This window comes from Gekko japonicus, unplaced genomic scaffold, assembly GCF_001447785.1.
Source record: "Gekko japonicus isolate JY-2015 unplaced genomic scaffold, Gekko_japonicus_V1.1 scaffold2470, whole genome shotgun sequence".
Classification (NCBI taxonomy): Eukaryota; Metazoa; Chordata; class Lepidosauria; order Squamata; family Gekkonidae; genus Gekko; species Gekko japonicus.
Window position 1 is genome coordinate 181,098 of NW_015164269.1, and position 23,128 is coordinate 204,225.

The 23,128-nt window shown below is 43.6% G+C and overlaps 1 protein-coding gene across 1 annotated transcript in view; it reads right to left on the reverse strand.

Annotated features, from left to right (window-relative positions):
- The window catches only part of LOC107108312 (beta-xylosidase/alpha-L-arabinofuranosidase 2-like), a 43,974-nt gene that overhangs the window by 19,122 nt on the left and 1,724 nt on the right, over nucleotides 1-23,128 (reverse strand). The window contains exons 2-5 of the mRNA XM_015408731.1: nucleotides 15,691-15,842; nucleotides 14,045-14,205; nucleotides 10,928-11,087; nucleotides 9,262-9,432 (exon numbers count right to left, since the gene is read on the reverse strand). Of these exons, the coding sequence (XP_015264217.1) occupies nucleotides 9,262-9,432; nucleotides 10,928-11,087; nucleotides 14,045-14,205; nucleotides 15,691-15,837 (639 nt within the window). The 5' untranslated portion in view covers nucleotides 15,838-15,842. The remainder of the gene's footprint in view (nucleotides 1-9,261; nucleotides 9,433-10,927; nucleotides 11,088-14,044; nucleotides 14,206-15,690; nucleotides 15,843-23,128) is intronic.

Consider the following 23,128-nt stretch of genomic DNA (forward strand, 5'->3'; position numbering starts at 1 on the left):
TGAGGTAGGTGGGGCTGAGAGAGCTCTTTCAAGAACTGCTCTTTCAAGGACAGCTCTGACAGAACTATGGCTTGCTGAAGGTCATCCAGCAGCTGCAAGTAGAGGAGTGGGGAATCAAACCCGGTTCTCCCAGATAAGAGTCCACGCACTTAACCACTACACCAAACTGGTTCTCTGATGATACTGTACGTGTTTCCTGTGACTTAGACCTCAGGCATCCCAAGAAAGTATGAGCATCAGCCAAGCACCAAAAGGGACAGAAGGGAAGAGCCACTCTATGAAAGCAGACTACAGCAGAAGCAGGAAGAAGACACACACAAGATGTCTCCACACCAGAAGAGGCCTCCTTGGCTCCACCTTTGGCCCTCAGCTCAACACACATAAGAAGAGCCCCCGTTGGATCAGATCACTGGACTATCTAGTCCATCATCCCGTTTCACATGTGGCCAACTCTAGAGGGTCAACAACCAGGGCACTGAGGCTGAGGCCTTCCTCTGATGTTGTCGCCTTGCACTGGTATTCAGGGATTGACTGCCTCTGAATGCGAAGATTCCCTTTAGTCCCCATGGACCTCTGCTCCACAAGTCCATCTAATCCCCTTTCATGCCTGTGGCCATCACTACATATTTTTTTTAACATTTTCTTTTCTTTTTTATTAAGACAAACATACACAAATCGGGGGCTTTACATTTCATCACTATGATATCTAGTTCAGTATCTCATACAATATCCAAGTATCTATTTTCTATATTCCACCTTGTTTTTATATACTTTTGCAATTGTTTTAAAATAAAGTTCCTGTTTCCTTCAAAGTGGTTATATGTCAGCCTAATTTGATTTTTAAGACATACGCATCTCTATAGTCTTTTCAATCCTTTATAAAATCTTGGAAGACTGCGTAATCTCACTTATCCAAAACGTTTTGACCCAGTGTGTTTGGTCTTGCAAATCCAGAAAGTTTTTAACCTTTTTTATAGGATTTCATTCTCTTCTTCATTCTCTGGTTTCTCCTTTTAAGTTTTAAAGACACAATTCTGTGTCTTTTCCCCTTGTATGTACGAAAAATAGCTTCTGAAAGTAGCCATCTGTATTCAATTCTTTGGATAGTTTGAGGTTCCATATATTCTTTAATTTTCTCTGTCTGAAGGAAATTTGCATTTGCTGCTGTAAAAGTTTCATCTCTTGTAATTCTTTCATAGAATCTCACATTCAGTTCTCCAAACATTTTGTTTCTTTTTGCTTGTGTTAACTTTGTTCTGCAGGCCACGTCATTTTGCTTGCAGACTTCATCTGTATTTTCTGTGTCCCTATCTCTCACAAAGATGGATTCCATGTCAGTTCGTTCTTCCATCTGGTTGGTCCTCTGCTGTAGAAGTAAATCCAGCTTAGGCTGCATAGAGTCCAGGGCTGTTTTCACAGCTGTTTCTACTATTAGAGTGATTGTTTCTTGTAAGAAAAGTTGGAAGTCTGTAACCATTCGTTTTTTCCCCTTCTTCTTTTTCCCCTACTTCTAGACCAGCCATTTTAAAATATTGTGTTAAAAACAGAAAATCTCTCCAACTCTTTGTCAATAAAACCTCTACAGTCACACAGCATTCTATGCTTACCCAATTACATTAAAAACAAGAGGGTTCCCAGGCAAAGTGGACGATCTTATCATTTAGTTATAATACAGACTTATCAATTGTTTACAAAAACCTCAGAACATAATGTACTTTAAAATTTTTAACAAGCCACGAGGGTATACAAAATGAGTAAGAAGGAAATGACGTAGTGAAAGTTAAAAAATAAATGTTTAATAGCAGTAGTAAAATTTATTGTGTAGCCAATGGCCATTACAATTTAAAATTTAAATCTAAACAATATACAAATTAAGACAACTTACAGCACTGGAATTTGAATTTAATTTAAAATATAATAAGCTATAAAATCTGCACATTCAGTATTTAAATTGATTAAAATCTTAAATATAGATGCCTATCTCCAGAAACACATACACATTGCTGTTTTACATTGCTGATTTAAAGTTCAATTTCATTTCATTTTCCTATGTTCTTGGCCCTGATTTTACTAGCTGCTAAGGCGAAGAGTGCTACCCTTTAGGAAACTGTAGGGTCTGCATCTGACAGCAGAAATATTAATTAATTAATTAATTAATTTTTTATCCCGCCCTCCCGCCGAAGCGGCTCAGGGCGGCTTACAACAGTAAAACAGTAAAACAATACCTGTAAAACAGCATACAATACATTAAATACAAAATCACGGTTTACCGACATTATAAAACACACATTATAAGATACACAAGATGGCGACTATAGACGCTGACATACTCAATCTAAGTTGTTAAATGCTTGGCGTCAGAAATTTTTTGCAATTGATCTGTTATTGCAGTCAAGAATTTACATCTTGGTTCCCAGTACAATGGGCAGACCATGACATAATGAAAAAGATCCTCCACAGAAATTTTACAAATACAAATACGTTGTTCCTGGGGTATTTTTAAGTATCGTCCCAGGAGTAATTCTGTTGGCATAGTCTGGAAACGCAATGCTGTGAATGCTGATCTAATCTTGTATGCGATAATATTTACTAGGTATGCAGCTCTTAAATGATCTTTCTTTATGTCTTTGTACCAGGGAGCAAATTTTGACTGAGTGATTAAAGAATAATCTATTATGGTATCTCCATTAAACACACATTGCCTCAGATCGTGGTTATTCCCTAAAGATCGCAGTAAAACATCTGGAATTGTATAACGGGAAATGATGTTATGAACAAAATCAGAGCGAATTTTATCTTTACTTAGTGACAAACAATAGCTAAGTTTACCAAGAGATTCAGTTTGCATCAATTGGTATTTCTTCCATGATTTTAGTATAGCTAGATGAGTGTGAGCCCTAACTGAGGGGAGGCCAAGTTCTGCCCTTAACAGAGCTCCTGGTGTCCCTTTTGGAAGTACCAAGATATGCCTTAAAAAAAGATTTTGGATTACCTCCAAGCTAGAAAGCGTTTGTTCTTTCAACTCCCAAAATTCTATACCATATAGTATATGCGAGATTACTTTGCTCACAAAAAGTTTAAGGGCTGGATCTATTAGTAGACCTCCCTTGTTGTAACAGAATCCCAGTACCACACCAATGATCTTATTTGCTGAAGATTTTAAGGAGGCAATGTGGGCATTCCAGCTCAAGGTTTCACTGAATATTAGACCCAAATATTTGTAATTTTTACTCTGTTCTATTGGAGTACCTTGTATACTCCAAGAATACTTTTTAGGCTTTTTTTGAAAGACCACTACTTTAGTTTTTGAGTAGTTGATGGTAAGCTTTTCTTCTGTACAGTAGTCCCCCAAGTTATCCAAAAGCCTCTTTAATCTAATCCTGGTTAGAGAAACTAGGACCATATAATCTGCATATACTAATATTGATAATTTTTGTTGACCTAATGTTGGTGGAACAAATTCCTGGCCGGTTAGTCTTACTACAATATCATTTATATAGAAATTAAAAAGTACAGGGGCTAACACACAGCCCTGCTTGACTCCTTTGCAAGTCGGTATTTTGCTGGTCATTGAGCCTGAGGTACCTACTCTAATTTTTGCATAAAAGAACAACAGTCTAGGACCATTAATTTTCGTCAGTTTGTCCCAGAGTCGGTTTCTATCAATTGAATCAAAGGCTGTGGCCAAATTAATGAACACAGTGTATAAGGCTTTAGTTGGACCTTTTATGGCTAAGTGAGCCAGCTGATAAAGAGTATGGCAATTGTCAATTGTCCCTTGGCCCTTTCTAAATCCTGCCTGTTAGGGATATATGATATTATTATCAGCAATCCAGTCCTCCAGTTTTTGCAGAAGATATTTCCCATACAGTTTGGGTGCTGTATCAAGGAGGCTTATGGGGCGATAGTTTTTAGGGTCTGCTTCGTCCCCCTTTTTATGTATGGGGACTAGGATACTGGTTTTCCACTCTATTGGGAATATGCCCGTGTTATTTATTTGGTTAAACAGTTTAGTGAGTATTGGGGTCCACCACCTGGGAAAGGCTTTTATTAAATCTGAAGGAATCAAGTCCTCTCCGGGTGATTTACCTGAAGCCAAAGAGTTAATAAGGGTTGCGATTTCAGATTCTGTCACTGGAGGCCACTCTGGTAATGGTTGCAATTCATTAGAAACAGCCCATTCCCCTGTTTCTGCTGATTCTGACATAAATGGGGTGGCTTCATAGATTTTTGTAAAATACTCAAACCAGGTATTTCCACTTATCAGTGCATCCATCAATTTAAGCAGGCTCTTATATTGGGATCTAACTGTGTTTAATTGTTGGAGTTAATGGGGCTCTTTACTTTGTCTAGTTAGTCTCATTTGTTTGGTTATTAGTTTCTTAAAGTTTCTACATTCAAAGTCGTACCCCCCATTTGTAGAACAGCAGTAGTGAGTATTCGGGGGTCTATCATTGATAAGCAATGGCTTTATAACTTGTACAATTTCTTCATAGTGTTGAATAATATTTGCTTCTGATCCTGATAGAACTTGTCTCCTGTTCTTAATTTCAGCACTCTCCAAAGCAACCTGCACTGTTTTTTGTAGCTGTTCTGACCACCTATGTCTCCTGTAGCCAGGGGTTAAATCTACAGTGGGGTCAGATGTAGAGGCCAAAAGAATACAATTATTAAAATTTAAAACTAGCTTTAGTGGACAATGATCACTAATTGTGGACAATAATCCACTTACTTCAAAATAGTTGACTTGGTCTAAAAGTGCAGGTGAAACAGCTGAATAATCTATTGTGCTGGCATATACTGAGGATAGATATGTATAAGGACCTCCAGACTTGTCAAAACTTGTCCCATGCAGGACATAAAGATTAAACGTGGAGAACAACTCTAGAAGTTTGAGCCCAGATTTACTAATTACAGAGTCTACTGAGTGGCGATTCACAAGAGATGCTTGTTCAGCTACATAGGTATGAGTATCCTTACATAATTCAATATTTCCTGAGCCTATCCTAGTGTTAAAGTCCCCTCTAATATCATATTAGTTCTAGGATATTGGGACACTAGATCTTCAAGTGTCATAAATAAATGGTCCCACAATTTCTCTTTATCCAAAACTTTAGAAGATTTTGATGGCAAATAGACATTGATACACAAGAGGGGAGTTATATGCTGCCCCTTAATTAATAATATCTGTATGTAGTTTGGACAAATACTTTTGAAAACTTGGATTTCTACTTTTAAATATACAGTAACTAATATTGCTAAGCCACCACCACCCCGCCCTTTAAAATGTATCTTTTTTGCTGGTGTAGCATATGTTCTGTAGCCCTGGAGGGTTATGGAGGTAGGATCTTGGGTCCAGGTTTCCTGTAAAACAAGACATCAAAACTGCCTAAGTAGCAGAGAGTTTTTCTAAAAGAAAGCGGAGCGTTTAAACAGACCTTAGAGACTTTGGCATTCTTTCTCGGCTGATGTAAACATTCCCAAAAGATGGCGACGAGAGGCGAAGAGGGAGGCGGGACCATAGTAGTTTCCACCATAGTAGTTTCGTCAGAGTTCTTCATTTCTGCCAAAGGAGCATAGCGGTTTGCAGTAGGAAGATTAAAGAAAGTCTCTTCCGAAATTCTTTTCTGCTTACTAGCAGGAGGTGTTGTTGTGTCTTCTAAATCACACATCCTTTTATTTGGACCCATTCTTATTCTTATCGTTGCAGCTGTACTATAGCCTTATGTCCTCTGACCCTTGAGTTGGGGTCAGTCTGGATACGCACTGGTGTTCTGATGTACATAGCTAATTGCCCTGCTTGCTTGCATACTATCCCAAAAGTAATCTTTGTATTCTCACACTGGCTTCTTGTTCTCAGGCTGATTGTAACACCTGCTAGCAATGAATCAACTCCTATACAAAGTCCTCCTCTCAGGATGAGGGGGTAGTTGAGACATGCTTGGTTGTCTATTGTAGATAGTGCGCTTGGTACTGTTTTATGGGAAACCTCCTCCACAGTGGCCAGGAGATTGTTTGCTTCTCATGATGTCTCTTGGCCTTGCAGGAAGTCTGTTAGATAAACATTCTCACAGTTTTAATTGTACTTTGTTAACCTGTCTCTATCACGTGTAACCATGACATATGAATGTGGGCTGCACCAAAGTTCTCGTAAGAACTAAACTTGTATTGCCTGCCAGTTCTGTCAAAGCCTTTGATTCACCTGCAACTTTCCTGATTGCTAATAAAATCTATAAATGGACTTATTGCATCTTAGTTACTGTAGAGTCTTACACCTGGTCAGCAATTAATATTTAAAAGAATGACCCCCAAAGTTTGCAAAATTTCCTTCATCAGCCCACAGCCTCTTTATTAACAAGCCTGTATTATTTGTAATGCTGAAGTGAGTAGGGATTTGAGGCTGATTACAAGAGTTGTTGTTGTTGTTCAGTTGCACAGTCGAGTCCGACTCTTCGTGACCCCATGGACCAGCTCCCGCCAGGCCCTCCTGTCTTCCGCCGTCCTCTGAAGTTTGCTCAATTTCATGTTCGTTGCATCTATGACACTGTCTAACCATCTCATCCTTTGCCGTCCCCGTCTTCTTTGACCTTCAATCTTTCCCAGCATCAGGGTCTTCTCCAGTGAGTGCTCCCTTCTCATTGGGTGGCCAAAGTATTTGAGCTTCAGTTTCATTATCTGGCCTTCCAGGGAACAGTCAGGGTTGATTACTTTTAGGATTGACTGATTTGATCTCCTTGCAGTCCAAGGAACTCTCAAGAGTCTTCTCCAGCACCATAGTTCAAAAGAATCTATTCTTCGGCGCTCGGCCTTCCTTATAGTCCAACTCTCGCAGCCATACATGACTACTGGGAATACCATTGCTTGGACCATGCGGACTTTTGTTGGCAGGGTGATGTCTCTACTTTTTATCATGCTGTTGAGGTTCGCCATCGCTTTCCTCCCAAGGAGCAGGCGTCTTTTAATTTCATGACTGCTGTCACAGTCTGCGGTGATCTGGGATCCCAGGAACGTGAAGTCTGTCACTACTTCCACAGCTTCCCCTTCTATTTGCCAAGGCAAGAGACAGGTTCTTTAAAACAGCAGCTTTAAATTACTAAGCAGCAAATTACTAAGCAGCAAATTACTAAGCAGAAGGTTTTAAGTAAGATAAAAGCATGAAAATAAAATCACTTGCGGAGCGTTGTACCAGTGCTACTATTCTGCCGCCATTTGGGGGGAGAGCCCTCTAAATGTTTAACAGATCATTAATTCTTTCTTCTTTCTCCTTGCTTTAGTTTATGGTCCAAATAATCAGATGTCAATGTTTATAATCCAAATTAGGTGTCTTTCTATAAATCCATGTGGCACAGTTATAATTCCAGGGGAAATAAAGTTCCAAAGTTATAAAATCCACAATATGGTTTTGTAATCCAAAATATAATAAAATCACATTTATAAGTCTATTTCACAGTTTTCTTCTCAGACAGTAAATTTATCAAGGAAGCTCCTTTCTCTTCTCTTCTTAGGCCCCGGTCATACGGGCCGGAAAATGCGGGGGGGAAGCGTGGCTGTTTGCCCCGGAGGAAAATAATGCACGGTTGCGTGATCAGACGTCCCTTCGAGGTCCCGTGGAGGTCCCGTGGTTAGGGGGCAGGAGCCAATCACACAATGATCCTGCAGTGCGGCAAAGAAGCGGTGCGGCGCGATCACACCAGCAATCACTAGGCCCCGCTTCCATGGCAAACGGGATGGATTTTTTTAAAACTGAAGTTTGTGCATACGCATGACTGAGCAATCGTATCTGCACATCCGAAGGCGGGTGGTGGGCTTACTGGAGAGGGCGACAGACACTTCCGGACCCCAACAGAGCTCCGAGGCATAACCAATGGAGGGGAAGGTGGGCCCCCTCGTCACAGCCGCTCTAACCGCCTGCGCGACAGTGGCCATTGCGACCCTACAGAGGTGGCAAGCCTGGCTGCAGTGGGCCTCTTTGTGCGCATGCGCCGTTGGGCGCTTGTGCGCATCCTGTGGAGACTTGGGGAAAAAAACCTGTTTGCGATGGGACATGGGCGGGCGTCAGATGCCACGGGATTCCACCGGAAACGTGATCAGGTGCCCGCCCTTGCCCCGTGGTTTCCGGAAACTAGTACCTCGGAGGTACTAGTTTTTTACCCCGCATCTTCGGCGGGAAGCCTCGGGTTCGCCACGGGAGCGCTACGCTTCCCAGATGTTGTGCTGTGATCGCCCCCGGAAAATACACCTATCTTCCGTCTCTGTAGCGTGGCTAATGTTCCATGTGACCGCAGCCTTAGTTGCTTTAAAACGGGGGGGGGGATTCTTCACCCCTCCCTTCCCCCCCTTCAAACAGTTTAAAGAGCTTGATCTGTAGGAAATTCCTAATATTGTTGCAGTTAGGGTTACTCACGGTGATTTATCTTCTTTATATTGTTTGTAGAGATGTTTTACTTCCCCCTCGTCCCGAGAGTCACGACGTCACATCCATAGCTGCTATGGACGCTGTCACTTGGATCTTGCTGAGGGCAGTCTCGGACTTCCACCCGCTTGCCACCCCTCGCGGGGAGTCTGAGTCAAGCCCCTTGCCATGAGCCCCTCTTCGTGGAGCTCACTGGAGTTCAGGAGCCCCTGAACTCCTCTTAAGAATCCAGTGATCTGGTGGCTTCATGGGAGCGAGTCCCGGAGCCAACCATTCTCATCGCACCAAAAACAGCAAATTCCATATTTTAATCACTCATTGAGTAAAGAAATATTTCCTTTTGTTCATCCTGAATCTACTCTGCTCTGGGTGCCCCATAGTTCTAGTATTTTGGGAGAGGAAGAAAAAGTTCTACTCTCTCTACCCCATGCATAGTTTATAAACCTCTACCATAGCCAATGCTCCCTGTAAGCTGTGGAGTCTTGTGAGCAAGGTTCCCTCTAAGCTGTGGAGTCTTGTGAGCAAAAATTCTACTTTGTGAGCGACTGGCATTAAAATTGTGAGCAAGTAGTTTGGCTGCAGCATCAATTAGTTTGCTCTGGAGTCCCATCCTTCCTGAGCTAAGACAAAAATGCGTGAGCCGAAGGCTAAAAAGCTGTGAGCTAGCTCACACTAACTCAACTTAGAGGGAACATTGCTTGTGAGCAAAAATTCTACTTTGTGGAGCTACTGGCATTAAAGTTGTGAGCAAGCGATTTAGCCACTGCATAAATTAGTTTGCTCTGGAACCATCCTTCCTGAGCTAAGACAAAAATGTGCCTACCATCAACTGTTACCACCATGCTCACCTTAGCATTAAATTGAAGACGGGACACAGGGATGTTCTCAGGGCCCCCGTGGACATCAAAGTGTTTGCAGCCAGCACTGGCCTTGACGTAGCGGGGATGATCGCCCTGCAATCCAGTCACAAAAGCCACGGCCAGCTGGGAAGTCAGGAATGGATCCTCCCCGTAGGTTTCCTGAGGAAGAAATGGACAAACAAACATGGGTCATCCTCCCTCTCTGTCTCTCAGTTCCGTCACCAATGCACCTACCTGGTACAACTAGTGAGAGAACTACAGTCCTCGGCAGCAAGCTAGGGAGGCACCTTTTGGGGGAGCAAGACATTTGGGGTCTGTTATACTGGTTGACTAAACTATTATTGTAAGGCAGGGCATAAATATTTTAATGAAGGAGGAGGAGGAGGAGGAGGAGGAGTTGGTTTTATACCCTGCCCTTCACTACCCCAATGAGTCCTGGAACAGCTTAGAATCGCCTTCCCTCCCTCTCCCCACAACAGACACCCTGGGAGGTAGGTGGGGCTGAGAGAGCTCTGAGACAGCTGTGACTGACCCAAGGTCACCCAGCTGGCTGCATGTGGAGGAGTGGGGAATCAAACCTGGTTCTCCAGATTAGAGTCCACCGCTCTTAACCACTACACCAAAAAAAGAAAGAGGTTCATGTATGTACATGCTGGTTCACTGTAACATGCCAACAAGGCTTTGTGTGTTCAGATCCCACCCACTCCCGTGTATAATAACTGAGCTGCAAAAATCAGTTTTGGGGAAGGGAGAATACAGATAATGGCCACAATTTGGGGGATAGGAGAGTTACCTCTCCCCCGTTGTCTTTTCCCAATCAGAAATGCCCCCAAGGGCTTCTTTAGATCCGAAAGAGAAAAATGAAGGCACAATACCATCACGTACCTTTTTCCATCCCAGGGACTAAGTTTCAGTGGGATATCCAACTAAGTTAACCACCACCCCCAGCCAACAACCACTGGATTTCACATCCTCCTTCTCTTGGTCAGCTTTTTGCTGCTCATTTAAACAGCCAAAGATCCCAAAACACTGATGTTTTAAAGGTATTTTAGTTATTGTTGATATTTATTATATATGGGGGGGGGGGTTAAGCTGCTCTGGGCTCCTTTAATGGAGTAAGGCAAATAAGAGTTGTTTTTAAAAAAATGAATAAATAGATGAAAACTCTTCAGTGCCATTACGTAGTTTGGTCCTAGCTTTCAGGCGCAAAAGCTCCTAAAATAGAAAGAATCTGGGGAGAAAGAGATTACAAACCACACTGTTACTTCAGGCTTGGCTGCATGAGTGAAATGTTTGGTCAAAACACACGAAACTGCCTTATACTATCAGACCAGGGGCTCTGGTACAGGTTTTTCATGTCACCTACATGTGGTCTTTTTTAACTGGAGATGTGGGGATTGAACCTGGGACCATCTACATGCCAAGCAGAGGCTCTGCCACTGAGCCACAGCCCCTCAGTTCTTGAATTCAGAAGGCTTCAGTCTGAATACAGTACTTTAGCCCTCACTGGCTACAGCTACCAGAGTAACTGTTTGTGAAACTCGACACTATAATGTTCTGGTATTTGGTATCTCTCACTGTAGGATTACTTGGCCTCCACTTACCCTGTATTCCCCGAAAAAGAGAACTTCCCCCCATTTTGGGATCATGATACCTGGTTTCTGCCCCATAGTGGATGCCTCATGATGTTTAATACGGGGCTGAAGCAGCTGAGGCCTGTATGGTCCCCATAGTAACCAAGGGAGACAAAATGGTTGTGTTTGGCTCGAACTTCTGTGGCCGTGGCATTGGCCACGCGATGGATGAGTTCAGGGCTGTTGGGAGAGAAAAGAAACAGGCTAAGAAGGGAAGAGAAAAGGTTCTTTGAGTCTGAAGAGAACAGCTGCATAGGCTACATTGTTGGATCTTGTGCTGAAGAGTTGCTTGAGCACACACGAAAATCCCATTGTGAATTATTGCTATATTGCAATGGAAGCACAAGACCAATTATGTGTAGATGTAGTTGATACTTAAGTGGTAAACATGTGGAACTGCTAGAGTGTGAAATTTCTGAAATTTCTGAAGATGTGAGGGGGGGGGAAATACAACATTTCCCCCCAGGAAAAAAATGAAACTTTGAGGGGAAAACTATATGCAATACTTTCTTAGCAAATCCACATTTATTTTACTGTTTTACCACAAATGTATCAATTATGTATTCAGCTAGCAAATATAATTGTATCATTTAGCATATTTGTGTAAGTTAAAATGATAAACACCTGGTTTTCTATAAGCAAGAGTGAAAAAATTGTTCAATATGAGAGAGAGAGAGTGTGCATGCACAGCAAACTCCTGCACCCTGTGCCTTTTTAAACATATAATAGCAGAGTTTTGATTATCTGGCAGGCAGGAAAAATAAAAGACGAAACATGGAGAAAACAATTTTTGTAATAAACAAATGAAAGTATATTATTTGGACATAAATACTCTCATACGTTCACACTAGGGCTAGCAGCATATTTAGATATCAGGTAAAATTTTAGTACACAAACAACTTCTGGAGCTTATTATTATATATATTACTGCATATTAACTGTGGACAAAACTAGCACACATTTAAACAATACATATATGTTTAAAAATATGTTGTATATGACTACAGTATATACAACAGTTACCATTCTATAAAACTGTAGACTGTCTTCAGGGGTCTTGTTGTAGAAAAAGAGCTGCCGGAGCTCATTAGCATAACTCATTAGCATAACTTATTTGCATATGCCACGCCCCCTGACATCACCGGAAGTGACAGAAGGCCACACCCCCTGACATCACCGGAAGTGTGTCAGAAGGCCCGGCTACTTACCCTCCTGCTTCATCCTCATTCCCAAACGGAATGAGGATCGAAGCAGAGGGCGGGGTAAAGAAGGGGGCGGGGCTTCACCACGTGACCGCCCCGCCCCCTAGAGGTTCTCTTCCGGAGCTCCGTACCTGAGAGCTCCCCCCCGACTAGAGCCCTGACTGTCTTAAACATGAATAAAAACCTCATCTCAAAAAGCATTTTACTCATTCTGAAACAGAACATATTTCACTGGAGTGTTTTCCAATGCTTCCCAAAATTTCCAGTTTCTCCACTGGAAAAACTGAGGGAGTCCTTGGGGGGGGGGGAGTCCTTTTTTGTGTGTGGAAAATTTCTAGACATCTCTAGAAGTGGAGCAACCTCTAGAACAATGATACTCAGTGGCTAAGGAGCCACCTTGACATGCCACCTGTGGCTTCTCTGAGTACTGTTCCTCAATATGGTACCCACTCCATGTTTCAGGAAACTTGGGAAGACTGTTGCCTGATGGGGCTTGTGGCTGGCAGCTGGTTCCTTCCTTGAAAGAGCCATTGGTGGATGAACAGGTAAACTGCAAGTATCTTGGTTGAGAGTAATTGCAAGTACAGCTCTCCACAAGTCACGAAGTGAGTACCATTGTGAGCCAGGCCCCCTTCCCCCGGTGACAGAATGCTTTCCCACAGATAAAAATCAGTTGTAGCCTAGCCTTGTTCCAAACATAACATTCTACATGTAGAGAGATTTTCCACATAGAAGAACCTTCAAAATACACAACCCTCCATCAGCAGGTTTACAGCTGAGACACAAATTTACCACCTGAGCCAAAACTAGATCAGAAAACAGCTTTTCAGAGAGTTAGCTGTGGCCTGAAGGAACCAATGTTGCTCTTCGTGGCATACACACATACCCCTTTTGTTCCTGACGACCAAACAGACCTTTGAAACTATATCCACTCGGAAATGCAAGAAGCATCAAGCATTAGAACTGTGGCCTTGTGGCAGAACATTTGCTTGGCATACAGAAAGTCCCCGTTTCAAATCCTGACATCTCTAATTAAGGATTGGGTAGTAAGTGATGGGAAAGACCTTTGCCGGCAACCTTGGGGAGCTGCCGCCAGCCAGAGCAGACAAGACTGTCCTTGATAGACCAAGGATCTGGTTCAGTATAAGGCAGCTCTGCATGTGGATGAAGAGAGAATGCTTTTCCAGCCATCTGTCTCCGGCCATACTTCATCAAAGCAGCTCAAAGAAAGGGATCATCTCTGACACTTTTGTTTTTTTAGCTGGGTTCCAGCTGACTTTGAAAAAGTCAGAATGCAGCCAGGGTAGTTTCTCCCAGCGTAATGTTGGGGGACAATGTTCAATTTCTGTCTGTTATAAAAACAAACAAAAAAGATAACTCTTAGAGAAACGGCAGCCACAACCAAAAACAACACTGGTCTGCTGGCAATCTTCCTTTGGGAAGATCAGGAAGGGGAAAAGCTGAAACCAGTTTGATTTTCCCTGGAGGATAGCACTGTTCTCTCTAAGCTGTTAGTGTGAGCTAGCTCACAGTTTTTTAGCCTCCAGGTCACACATTTCTGTCTTCGCTCAGGAAGGATGGCTCCAGAGCAAACTAATTTATGCAGGAGCCAAATCACTCGCTCACAACTTTAATGCCAGTAGCTCACAAGATAGAATTTCTGCTCGCAAGACTCCACAGCTTAGAGGGGGCTTTGAGGGCCACCCCATCTCATCCTACCCCAATAGCAGGAGACACATATATGAAGCTGTCTTATTCTGAATCAGACCATTGGCCAAAGTCACTGTCCACTCAGACTGGCTATAAGTCCAGGCCTTTCACAGGACTACTGCCTTGTCCTTTTAACTGAAGATGCCAGGGACTGAACCTTGGGACCTTCGGCATCCAAAACAGAGGCTCTTCCACTGAGCCATGGCCTCTCCCTGAAGGACATACCTGAAGGATGCAGCCAAACCAAGCGACTGGGGGAAGGCAGTCGCCCAGCCAGGGGCAAACCCATCCCCATGCAGACACTCCGTGTTCCAGTTGTAGGGCCCAATGCCCAGTCGCTCAATGGGGGGTGCTGGCCCATTGTTCTTGGAACCCCCTCGGGACATCTGGAGGAAAAGAGACACCAGGGCTTCAGGCTGCGAACGGGGTGTCCCCTCAGCACCCTCCAACCTTTCAATACACAGCAGCCTGCCCCTGACACAGCAATTCTCTCTCCACACAAACACACACCTGCATGCCAGCAGAGGCTTTTTTGGGTGGCTGTTGTTGTTTTTTTAAATCAACAATTGGCATATTGATATAATGGGCTTCAAAAGCACAGGATGGCCCTGACCTGGATAGCCCAGGCAAGCCCAATCTCGTCAGATCTTGGAAGCTAAGCAGGGCCGACCCTGGAAAGTACTTGGAAGGGAGACCAGGGCTGGGATGCAGAGGCAGGCAACAGTAAGCCACCTCTCTGAAAAGACCAAACCCTACAAGGGGTCACCAGAAGTCAACCACAACTTCCAGGCACACACACGCGGGCACACACACACAAATACTCACCAAAAAAGAAAAAGAAGCACAGGATGAAAATCCAAAATTAGATAAGGGGAGGTACAGAACATGGTACAGCTCAGGCACAATTTGAAACAAGAGGGACTTTGGAGGGGTTTGCAGGATGCTATAGAGGCCCAGTTTAGCAGTTCAAGACCTGAGTTGCCGCATGACGGAGTGAGCTCCTGTCTCTAGTTCCAGCTCCTGCCAACCTAGCAGTTCGAAAGCAAGACATTGCAAGTAAATAAATAGGTACCACTTTGGTGGGAAGGTAACAGCGTTCCGTGCGCCTTGGCGTTTAGTCATGCCGGCCACATGACCCCGGAAACGTCTTCGAACAGCGCTGGCTCTTCGGCTTTGAAACGGAGATGAGCACCGCAACCCTAGAGTCGGATTCCACTGGCTTTTGAGCAAGGGAACCTTTACCTTTACCTTTTATAGAGGCCCAATTCCAAGCTCACCAGCTTGACCACTCCTATGCACAATTTCCATGTCTTCTCCAGGGCATATTCGGTATTGGGTTCCCATTATTTATTTATTTCGTTGGGCTTCTGTACCGCCCTCCCTGCATGCAGGTTCAGGGCGGTGCACAACCAAATTCATAAAATCCCAATCCATAAACTGAACATCTGCATGGCACCATAATATAGTTTTCTAACCCCCCCAATTCTCTGGGTGGGGCCTGGAGATCTCCTGGAATAACAACTGATCTCCAGACAACGGAGATATTTATTTATTTATTTAATATGAAAGTTGGAAGGGACCACCCAGGTCATCTTGTCCAAAGGCCTGCCAATTCAGGAACTACAGCTATAATCTTGGGTGAATAGGTGTCCAATTGATGCTTAAATACCTTTCTCTCCTCAGTTCCCCTTGAGAAAACTGCTGCTTAGGAGGGCGGACTTTGTGGCATTATACCCCGCTGAGGTCTCTCCCAAACCTCTCTCTCACCAGGCTCCACCCCCAAATTCCCAGGAATTTCCCAATCCAGAATTGGCAACTCTATCTCAGTCTCACCCACCACCTGCCAACTTGGCTGAAACCCCTTTTCTTACCTGCAAGACCATCTCTTCCAGTGTCAGCCGGTTCACCAGGTCATCCAGCCGCTTCTCCCAAGGCAAGGTTGGGTCCTTGAAGGGGAAATCCTCCCCTTTGCTCAGCCCAGCCAATAGCAAAAGGGCAGCAATGCGAAGCAAGACCATGACTTCTGGTACATCAGAAAGAAGATGCGTACAAGGTTCGTTATGCAAGGCAATGTAACTCTACCAGAGAACAATGTCCCACCCACCCAACTGCAAACCCCCTCCTTTTTTTTTTAGGCATTTATATCTCACTTCTCTCCCCAAAGGGGCTTGAAAACAGCTTGCAAAAGCATTCTCACCACCTCCTTTTTATTCTCACAACATTGCAATGTAGGTTAACCTGTGTACCTGGCCCGAAGTCACTCAGCGGGCTTCAAAGGCAGGGTGGGGATCTGAACCCGGAGCTCCCACATCCTAGCTTTAAACACTATACCCCACTGACTCTTCCTTCAGAATGACATCTTGGTTGGTAGGCAAAGAGGGTCACCTATGGATGATCCATGCAACCTTCACTCTCCATTTCCATCCAGGTGCTGCTGGACAAAACACCTCTTCTCACAGTACATGCCAGCAATTTGTATGCACCAGAATACAGTCCATTCCCCCTCCACATGAGAAATATTTTGCTTGTGTTATGAGCTGGATTCTTGCAGTGTAGTTTGCCACATCAATGACTCCCAAAACTGCCAGAAGAATTACATTAATTAAAGATTAAATCGTTGTTGTTTATTTATTTATTTTGGGATTTATATCCCGCCCTACCCATACGGCCCATTTACATACAACTCCTCCCAGGCTGGTATATTACAAGGACCTTTTGGCGATGTGCATGCTTCCCAAACATGCGGTCAGCACACCTCTGGCATGCTGCTAGCCTAACCTACCTCACAGGGAGGTGAGGGTAAAATGGAGGAGACAAGAACAAGGCAAGCTGCCTTGGGAAGAAGAGTAAGGAAAAATAATTTCTCCTTTAGCTCCATATGCTGAGGAAGGAGACCTCGATCAACAGCAATCTGTCTTTCTGAGCAACTAAGTTCGAAACATAGGCCGATTCTTCACGCAAACGGATTCAAGGTGTTAATGTCATAGGAAGGTGCTCAGACATTGGGGCACACCACCCACAGCTGGTACTTCTGGGGGTTGTATTCCCTCCAACTTGTTTGTGTGCTGTCTTTCATCTTTTGAAAAGAAAGCAACAGGTTTGGATCCAGACAGTTTTTCCTATTCATTCCCCTCCTTACTCCATTATACTGTAATGCCAATATTTAACATTTCAATGAGATTGAAAAAAACAACTTGTTTTTTAAAAAAATCAAAGTTATTTCATTTATTGGCAAGCTATTCCATCAACGCTTTATTCTAACCATTAGGGCTGCCAGCTCCAGGTTGGGAAATTCCTGGAGATTTGGGGGTGGACCCTTGGGGTGGCAAGCAGTCTCAGCAGGGTATGATGCCATAGACTCAACTCTCCAAAACAGCCATTTTATCCCGGGAAACTGATCTCTGTCGCCTGGACAACAGTTGTAATTCTGAGTGATCTCCAGTCCTCACCTGGAAGCTGGCAATGGTGGTTCTTGTGGAGGAAATGGCTGGAGGGTGGAGTCTATGACATCACACCAGTCCAAAGTTCCTCCCCACCTCAAATCTCACCCTCTCCAGGCTCCACCCCTCAAATGTCCAGGAATTTCCCAACCTGGAGTTGGCAACCCTATTTCCTTCCCACCCAACAGCCAACCTACCTTTATCTGCCTCTCTGTCTTCTGCTTTCCATCTCCACCCCCCAGCCTCTACCTAGGAAAATTACAGTCTTTCTCCACAGTGGGGACCAAAGCAGCTTTCATTATTCACACCTCCTTTTTTATCTGCACAACAACCCTGTTGTTAGGCTGAAATATGTGACTGGTCCAAAATCACACAGTCAGCTTCCACCCTACTTTGAAGCTCTAACTGCTGCACCTTACTGGCTTTCATAGGGTGGCTGCTGATGAACGGTAGCAAGCAGCCAAGGCTAGGTGAGTCATGCAAATCAGGGGGGACCTGGCAACCCTAGACTACTGCCAGGCCTAGAGTTGCCAACCTCCAAATGGGACCTGGAGACCCCCCAGAATTACAACTGGACTCTAGACAGCAGAGGTCTGTCTCCCTGCAGAAAATGGCTGCTTTGGAGGGTGGACTCTGTGGCATTATACCCAGCTGAGGCTTCTCCCTTCCCAAACCCAGGGCCAGCCCTCCTTAGAGTCCACCACAAAATCTCTAGAAATCCCCCAGCCTGGCACTGGCAACTCTTGTGAGGCCTGGCCCCAAGGCTCCCTTCCTCCCTCCCTCCCCAAAAGGCCAAAAGAGTCCTGGAAAGGGCCCTTCCCCCACCCTTTTACTGACAGAGCCAGTTAGAAGGCCCCCCCCCCAACATTCTAATCTCTCACGTTGATGTCTGGAGTTAGAGCCCTGCAGAGGCCATTTCAAAAGGTTTTTTGGGGGGGATTCAGCCATCTCTGAAAGGATTTTTTTAGTTTTTGGATTTTTCTACAAACCCAGGAAGTCTACTGACTATGTAGGAAAAGCTGTTGGGGAAGAGTGAGCCCCCTGTTGGTGGAAATGAGTATTAGCACAGAAAAAAAAACCTGGCTAATAGAATAAGGATTAGGAGGAAATAAAGATGACAATTCTTTGTGTAAGACTGAGTGAAATTGGCAGTCAAAAATAATATGATATATTGAGTCCATGGATTTTAAAGGACAAGAACATAACCTTTCATGAGGGGGAATTTTATTAAACCGACCTGAGAGTTCTTTCGAAGGGAGGTAGAATTGTATTGCATGAAGCCAAAGGCTATAACAATATAATGATAGCTGCCCGAGCAGTACTACATATTACAGTAAAAACCACTTAGGCCTCTTTAGCTTGGAGAAACGACGACTGAGGGGTGACATGATTGAGGTTTATAAGATTATGCATGGGATAGAGCAGGTAGAGAAAGAAGTACTTTTCTCCCTTTCTCACAATGCAAGAACTCGTGGGCACTCAATGAAATTGCTGAGCGGTCGGGTTAGAATGGATAAAAGGAAGTACTTCTTCACCCAAAGAGTGATTACCACATGGAATTCACTGCCACAGGAAGTGGTGGCGGCTACAAGCATGGACGGCTTCAAAAGGGAATTAGATAAGCATATGGAGCAGAGGTCCATCAGTGGCTATTCGCCACAAGGTATAGATAGGGACTCTGGGGCAAGTGATGCTCTGTGTGCTTGGGGGGGTCAACAGTGGGAGGGCTTCTAATGTCCTGGCCCCACTGGTGGACCTCCTGATGGCACTGGTATTTCTGGCCACTGTGTGATACAGAGGGTTGGACTGGATGGGCCTTTGGCCTGATCCAACATTGGCGTCTCTTATGTTCTTATTATGTATTCATATGATTCATTTAGAAAATTTATATGCCAACTCTCCAAAGAACCTACTTAAAGTGGTTTACAAAATAAAACATGACACAACCAATGCTCCCTCTAAGCTGTGGAGTTTTGTGAGCAAAAATTGTACTTCGTGAGCTACCGGCATTAAAGTTGTGAGCGAGCGATTTGGCTGCTGCATAAATGAGTTCGCCCTGGAGCTGTCCTTCCTGAGCAAAGACAGAAATGTGTGAGCCGGAGGCTAAAAAACTGTGAGCTAGCTCACACTAACTCATCTTAGAGGGAACATTGGACACAACCATAATACAGCACAGAATCATTACAATTAATGTACCTGACGGACCGCCTTCGCCCATATATACCCCAGAGAGCACTACGGTCTGGGGCCCAGCACCGGCTGACTATTCCGGGCCCCAAGGAGGCAAGGCTCACCAGTACCAGGACCAAAGCCTTTTCTGTGGCGGCTCCTTACTGGTGGAACGAGCTCCCGGAGGAGATCAGGGCCCTGTGGGACGTTTTACAGTTCCGCAGGGTCTGAAAGACGGAGCTCTTCCACCAGGCCTTTCAAAAGGAGCCGCCACTACTGTTACCACCAACAATCCTAGCGATTGCTCAGATCTTAGACCTGGTCCTGACGTATCGCTAGGCCTTCCGGCGCGAGGATGATGAGCGGTGGAAGAACACAGAACGAGATCTGGAAGCACGCCATCTAATACTGTTTGCACTTTATTGTTAACTGTAACTTATGTTTTAAAGTAATTGTTAGGAGATTTTATAGAGTTTTTAAGTTATATGTATGTCAACCAGGTACATTGTACCGTTTTGTTAGCCGCCCTAAGCCTGCTTGCGGGTTGGGCAGGGTATAAATATAATAGATAAATAAATAAATAAATTAACAAATTACTGTAAAAATGGCCATTAGAAAAATAGTCCAGAGCACAGAACAGCATAAAACATTAAGTAGGATAAAGCGATTCTCATAAAAAAGTCCTCAGGCTTAGAAGCAGGCTGATTATTTATTTATTTATTTATTTAATTTCTACCCTGCCCTCCCCGCTGTAGCAGGTTTAGGGCAGTTTACATATGATTAATTGACACTAAAATTTTAATCTGACTCCTTACCTTAAGCACAGATTGAACAATATCAAGAACATACAAGGTACTTTAAGTGGCTTACATAAGCTGTCTTTTTTGCAATCTCATGTGTTTTTAAGACAAAATGTTGGCAGCAGATGAAGTGAATGGTTGAACTAGAGCTCTATAAGAAGGTACAGGAAGGAAGAATAATTTTGGAAATCCAATATCACTCTCAGACTCTACCTCTCCAGGATTCTGTAGCTTGTGCTTTCTTCGTTTAAGTGACACTTACCTGCTCTCAAATGCCTATGTTTCCTGGAGACCTTATCAGACTGTTTTTTAATCGTGTGATTAACTTACGAAGTTACTTGCCCTGCACACCTAGGAGGTGGGCAGCAAATTAGCATACAGCATAATGAAGTTGTTTAACAGATGTAAAGAGCCAAACAGGAAAAACAAGCTTAGGTTGCCATTTGTTTGGGTTTAATTCTGGGGGAAAACATAGTGAAGGAAATAAGTATGTCAGAATGTCAAAATTGGAGATTGATACGCAGATGTATCCTTAACTGTGGAATGCTGAGAGTAATTAACTGAGACCCTGCCATTACTCTCAGCATCGCATTCCACAGTTAAGGATATAGCTACTCATCAATATCCAATTTTGACATATTTATTTGGCTCATGAAGTAGAATTTTCAGCTCACGAAGTAGAATTTTTGGCTCACAACATTCCACAGCTTAGAGGGAACATTGATGAACAAGCTCTTTCCTAGTTGCTCTACACTCCTGAGCAAATCAGCCTACAGAAGGATGGGTTTTGGATTTTAGCGGTCTATCGCAAGAGAGGAAGGGTCTAAACTGGCGAACAATTTCCTCAAAGAGTTCTAGGATACCCAAAACATAATCTTCCAGAAAGTATGCTATTTTAGAATGCAGGTGAACAGATCACCTGATTCTTCTTGCTCCCTGTTGGGCACCTTTGGGAAGGTCCTGCAATCTGTTAAGAAATATTGCATCTGAGAAACCAAATGACACCCTTAAGGGGCAGTGATCACTATCAGCCCTATTGCCTACCTCAAAATGGTGGATATACTGTAATAGCAATGATGAGACCAAGATGTAATCTATTGTGCTAACACCCTGGGCGGGAAAGTATGTACAAGTGCCATGAGATAAGTCATATATAGTTCCATGCAGGCAATGCAAATGATGGGAGGATAGTATTTCTAGAAATCTCAAATCCGACTTGTTCAGGAGCTGGTCCTTAGATGACTTAGCAAAAAAAACCCATGCTTGCGAAGTGACCTAATCATTTATACACTTTGAGGCCCCAGAAGAACCAGCATTGGTCCTTGCATTGAAGTCATTGCACAGGGCATTGTGTGAGGGATTTGTCCTACTTAATAGGTACATCTATGCAACTCACAGACTTTTAGACAAAACAGAATTAAATATAAAATACAAAATGATAATCAAACAAAACAAACCAACCATCCCCCCAGGCTAAACTTTCCAACAATCTCTAAAATTAAAAGAAATTAATTATTGGGGGGGAGGGGAGATGGAAACACAGTGCTTAACTTTATACCACTTTTCCACACCTGGTCAAACCCTGTTCACTTTTAATGGGGGGGGGGGTTTCCCAGAATTAAATGGTTTGCTAAACTAGGTAGACAAAAACGGATTGGTTCATGGGTCAGGGGAACCAAATAGGGCAGGTATGTCCAACAGGTAGATCGTGGAGGGATCAGAGGTAGATCACCAGCCCCACTTGGTCTCCTGGTTTGCTGGACAGGTGTTTGGGGGTTTTTTTATGATTGTTTGGTGGTATGAGATTATTGGTGACAGTATGATGAATTTTTATTTTTACTTTTAGAACTGCATGTGTGGTTTTGGGGGGTGGGGGGTGTAACCCAACTTTAGTGGGTTAAAATCTAATTTGAAACTAATTTGAAACTTTATTTTCATGGTGGTTGATCACCGGCACTTTTGGCTGGAAAAAATAGATCACTACCTGTTCGAAGTTGGACATGCCTGAAATAGGGGATTAGGGTCATCTAACCAACAAAGCATTGTGCAAGCTTTTTGATATCACTGAAATCTTCCCCTGAGTATATTTTTTAGTAAAATCACAGAATCAAAATGAAAACCAACTTTGTGGTAGAAAGCCAAAAAGGAATCCAGAACAAGGCCAATGGAGCTCCTGCCCCACAGAGCACTGAGTTACCTCATGTAACTCTTTTAAAAGACATTTAAGTTTGTGACATGGCAACTTCTTCTACTTCATGAAGACTTCTTTTTAGAATAAGAAAATATTCTAATTTTTTAAAAACAAAACAAAGCAGCAGTGCCCCTCTCCAAACCAGCAGAAATCAAAACTCCAAATATGGAAGTTAACCACCTCTGGTTCATGGTGAATTTTCCCAGGATCACCATGTCTGTATCTGATAAACTGGGCTATGACTCACCAAAGACTACACTACAACAAACTCACTAAGGTTTAAGGTACTCTGTACCTGACTAACAAGCCAATTAGCCTAATCCTGAGAAAATCTTACCAGGAGTAAACCCCACAGAATAGATTCTGAGTTAGAAGAGAAGAGATTGGATTTATACCCCGCCCTTCACTTGGAGTCTCAGAGCGGTTTACAAGCTCCTTTCCCTTCCCCTCCCCACAACAGACGCCCTGTGAGGTGGGTGGGGCTGAGAGAACTCTGACACAAACTCCTCTTTCAGGAACAGCTGTGCCAGAGCTTGTGACTGACCCAAGGTCACATCAGCAGGTGCAAGTGGAGGAGTGGGGAATCAAACCCGGTTCTCCCAGATTAGAGTCTGCACGCTTAACCACTACACCAAACAAGACCAGCATAGGACTGGACTGGCAAAATGGTAAAAAACAAACAAACTGGAGGCTTGTGGCATTTCAAAGT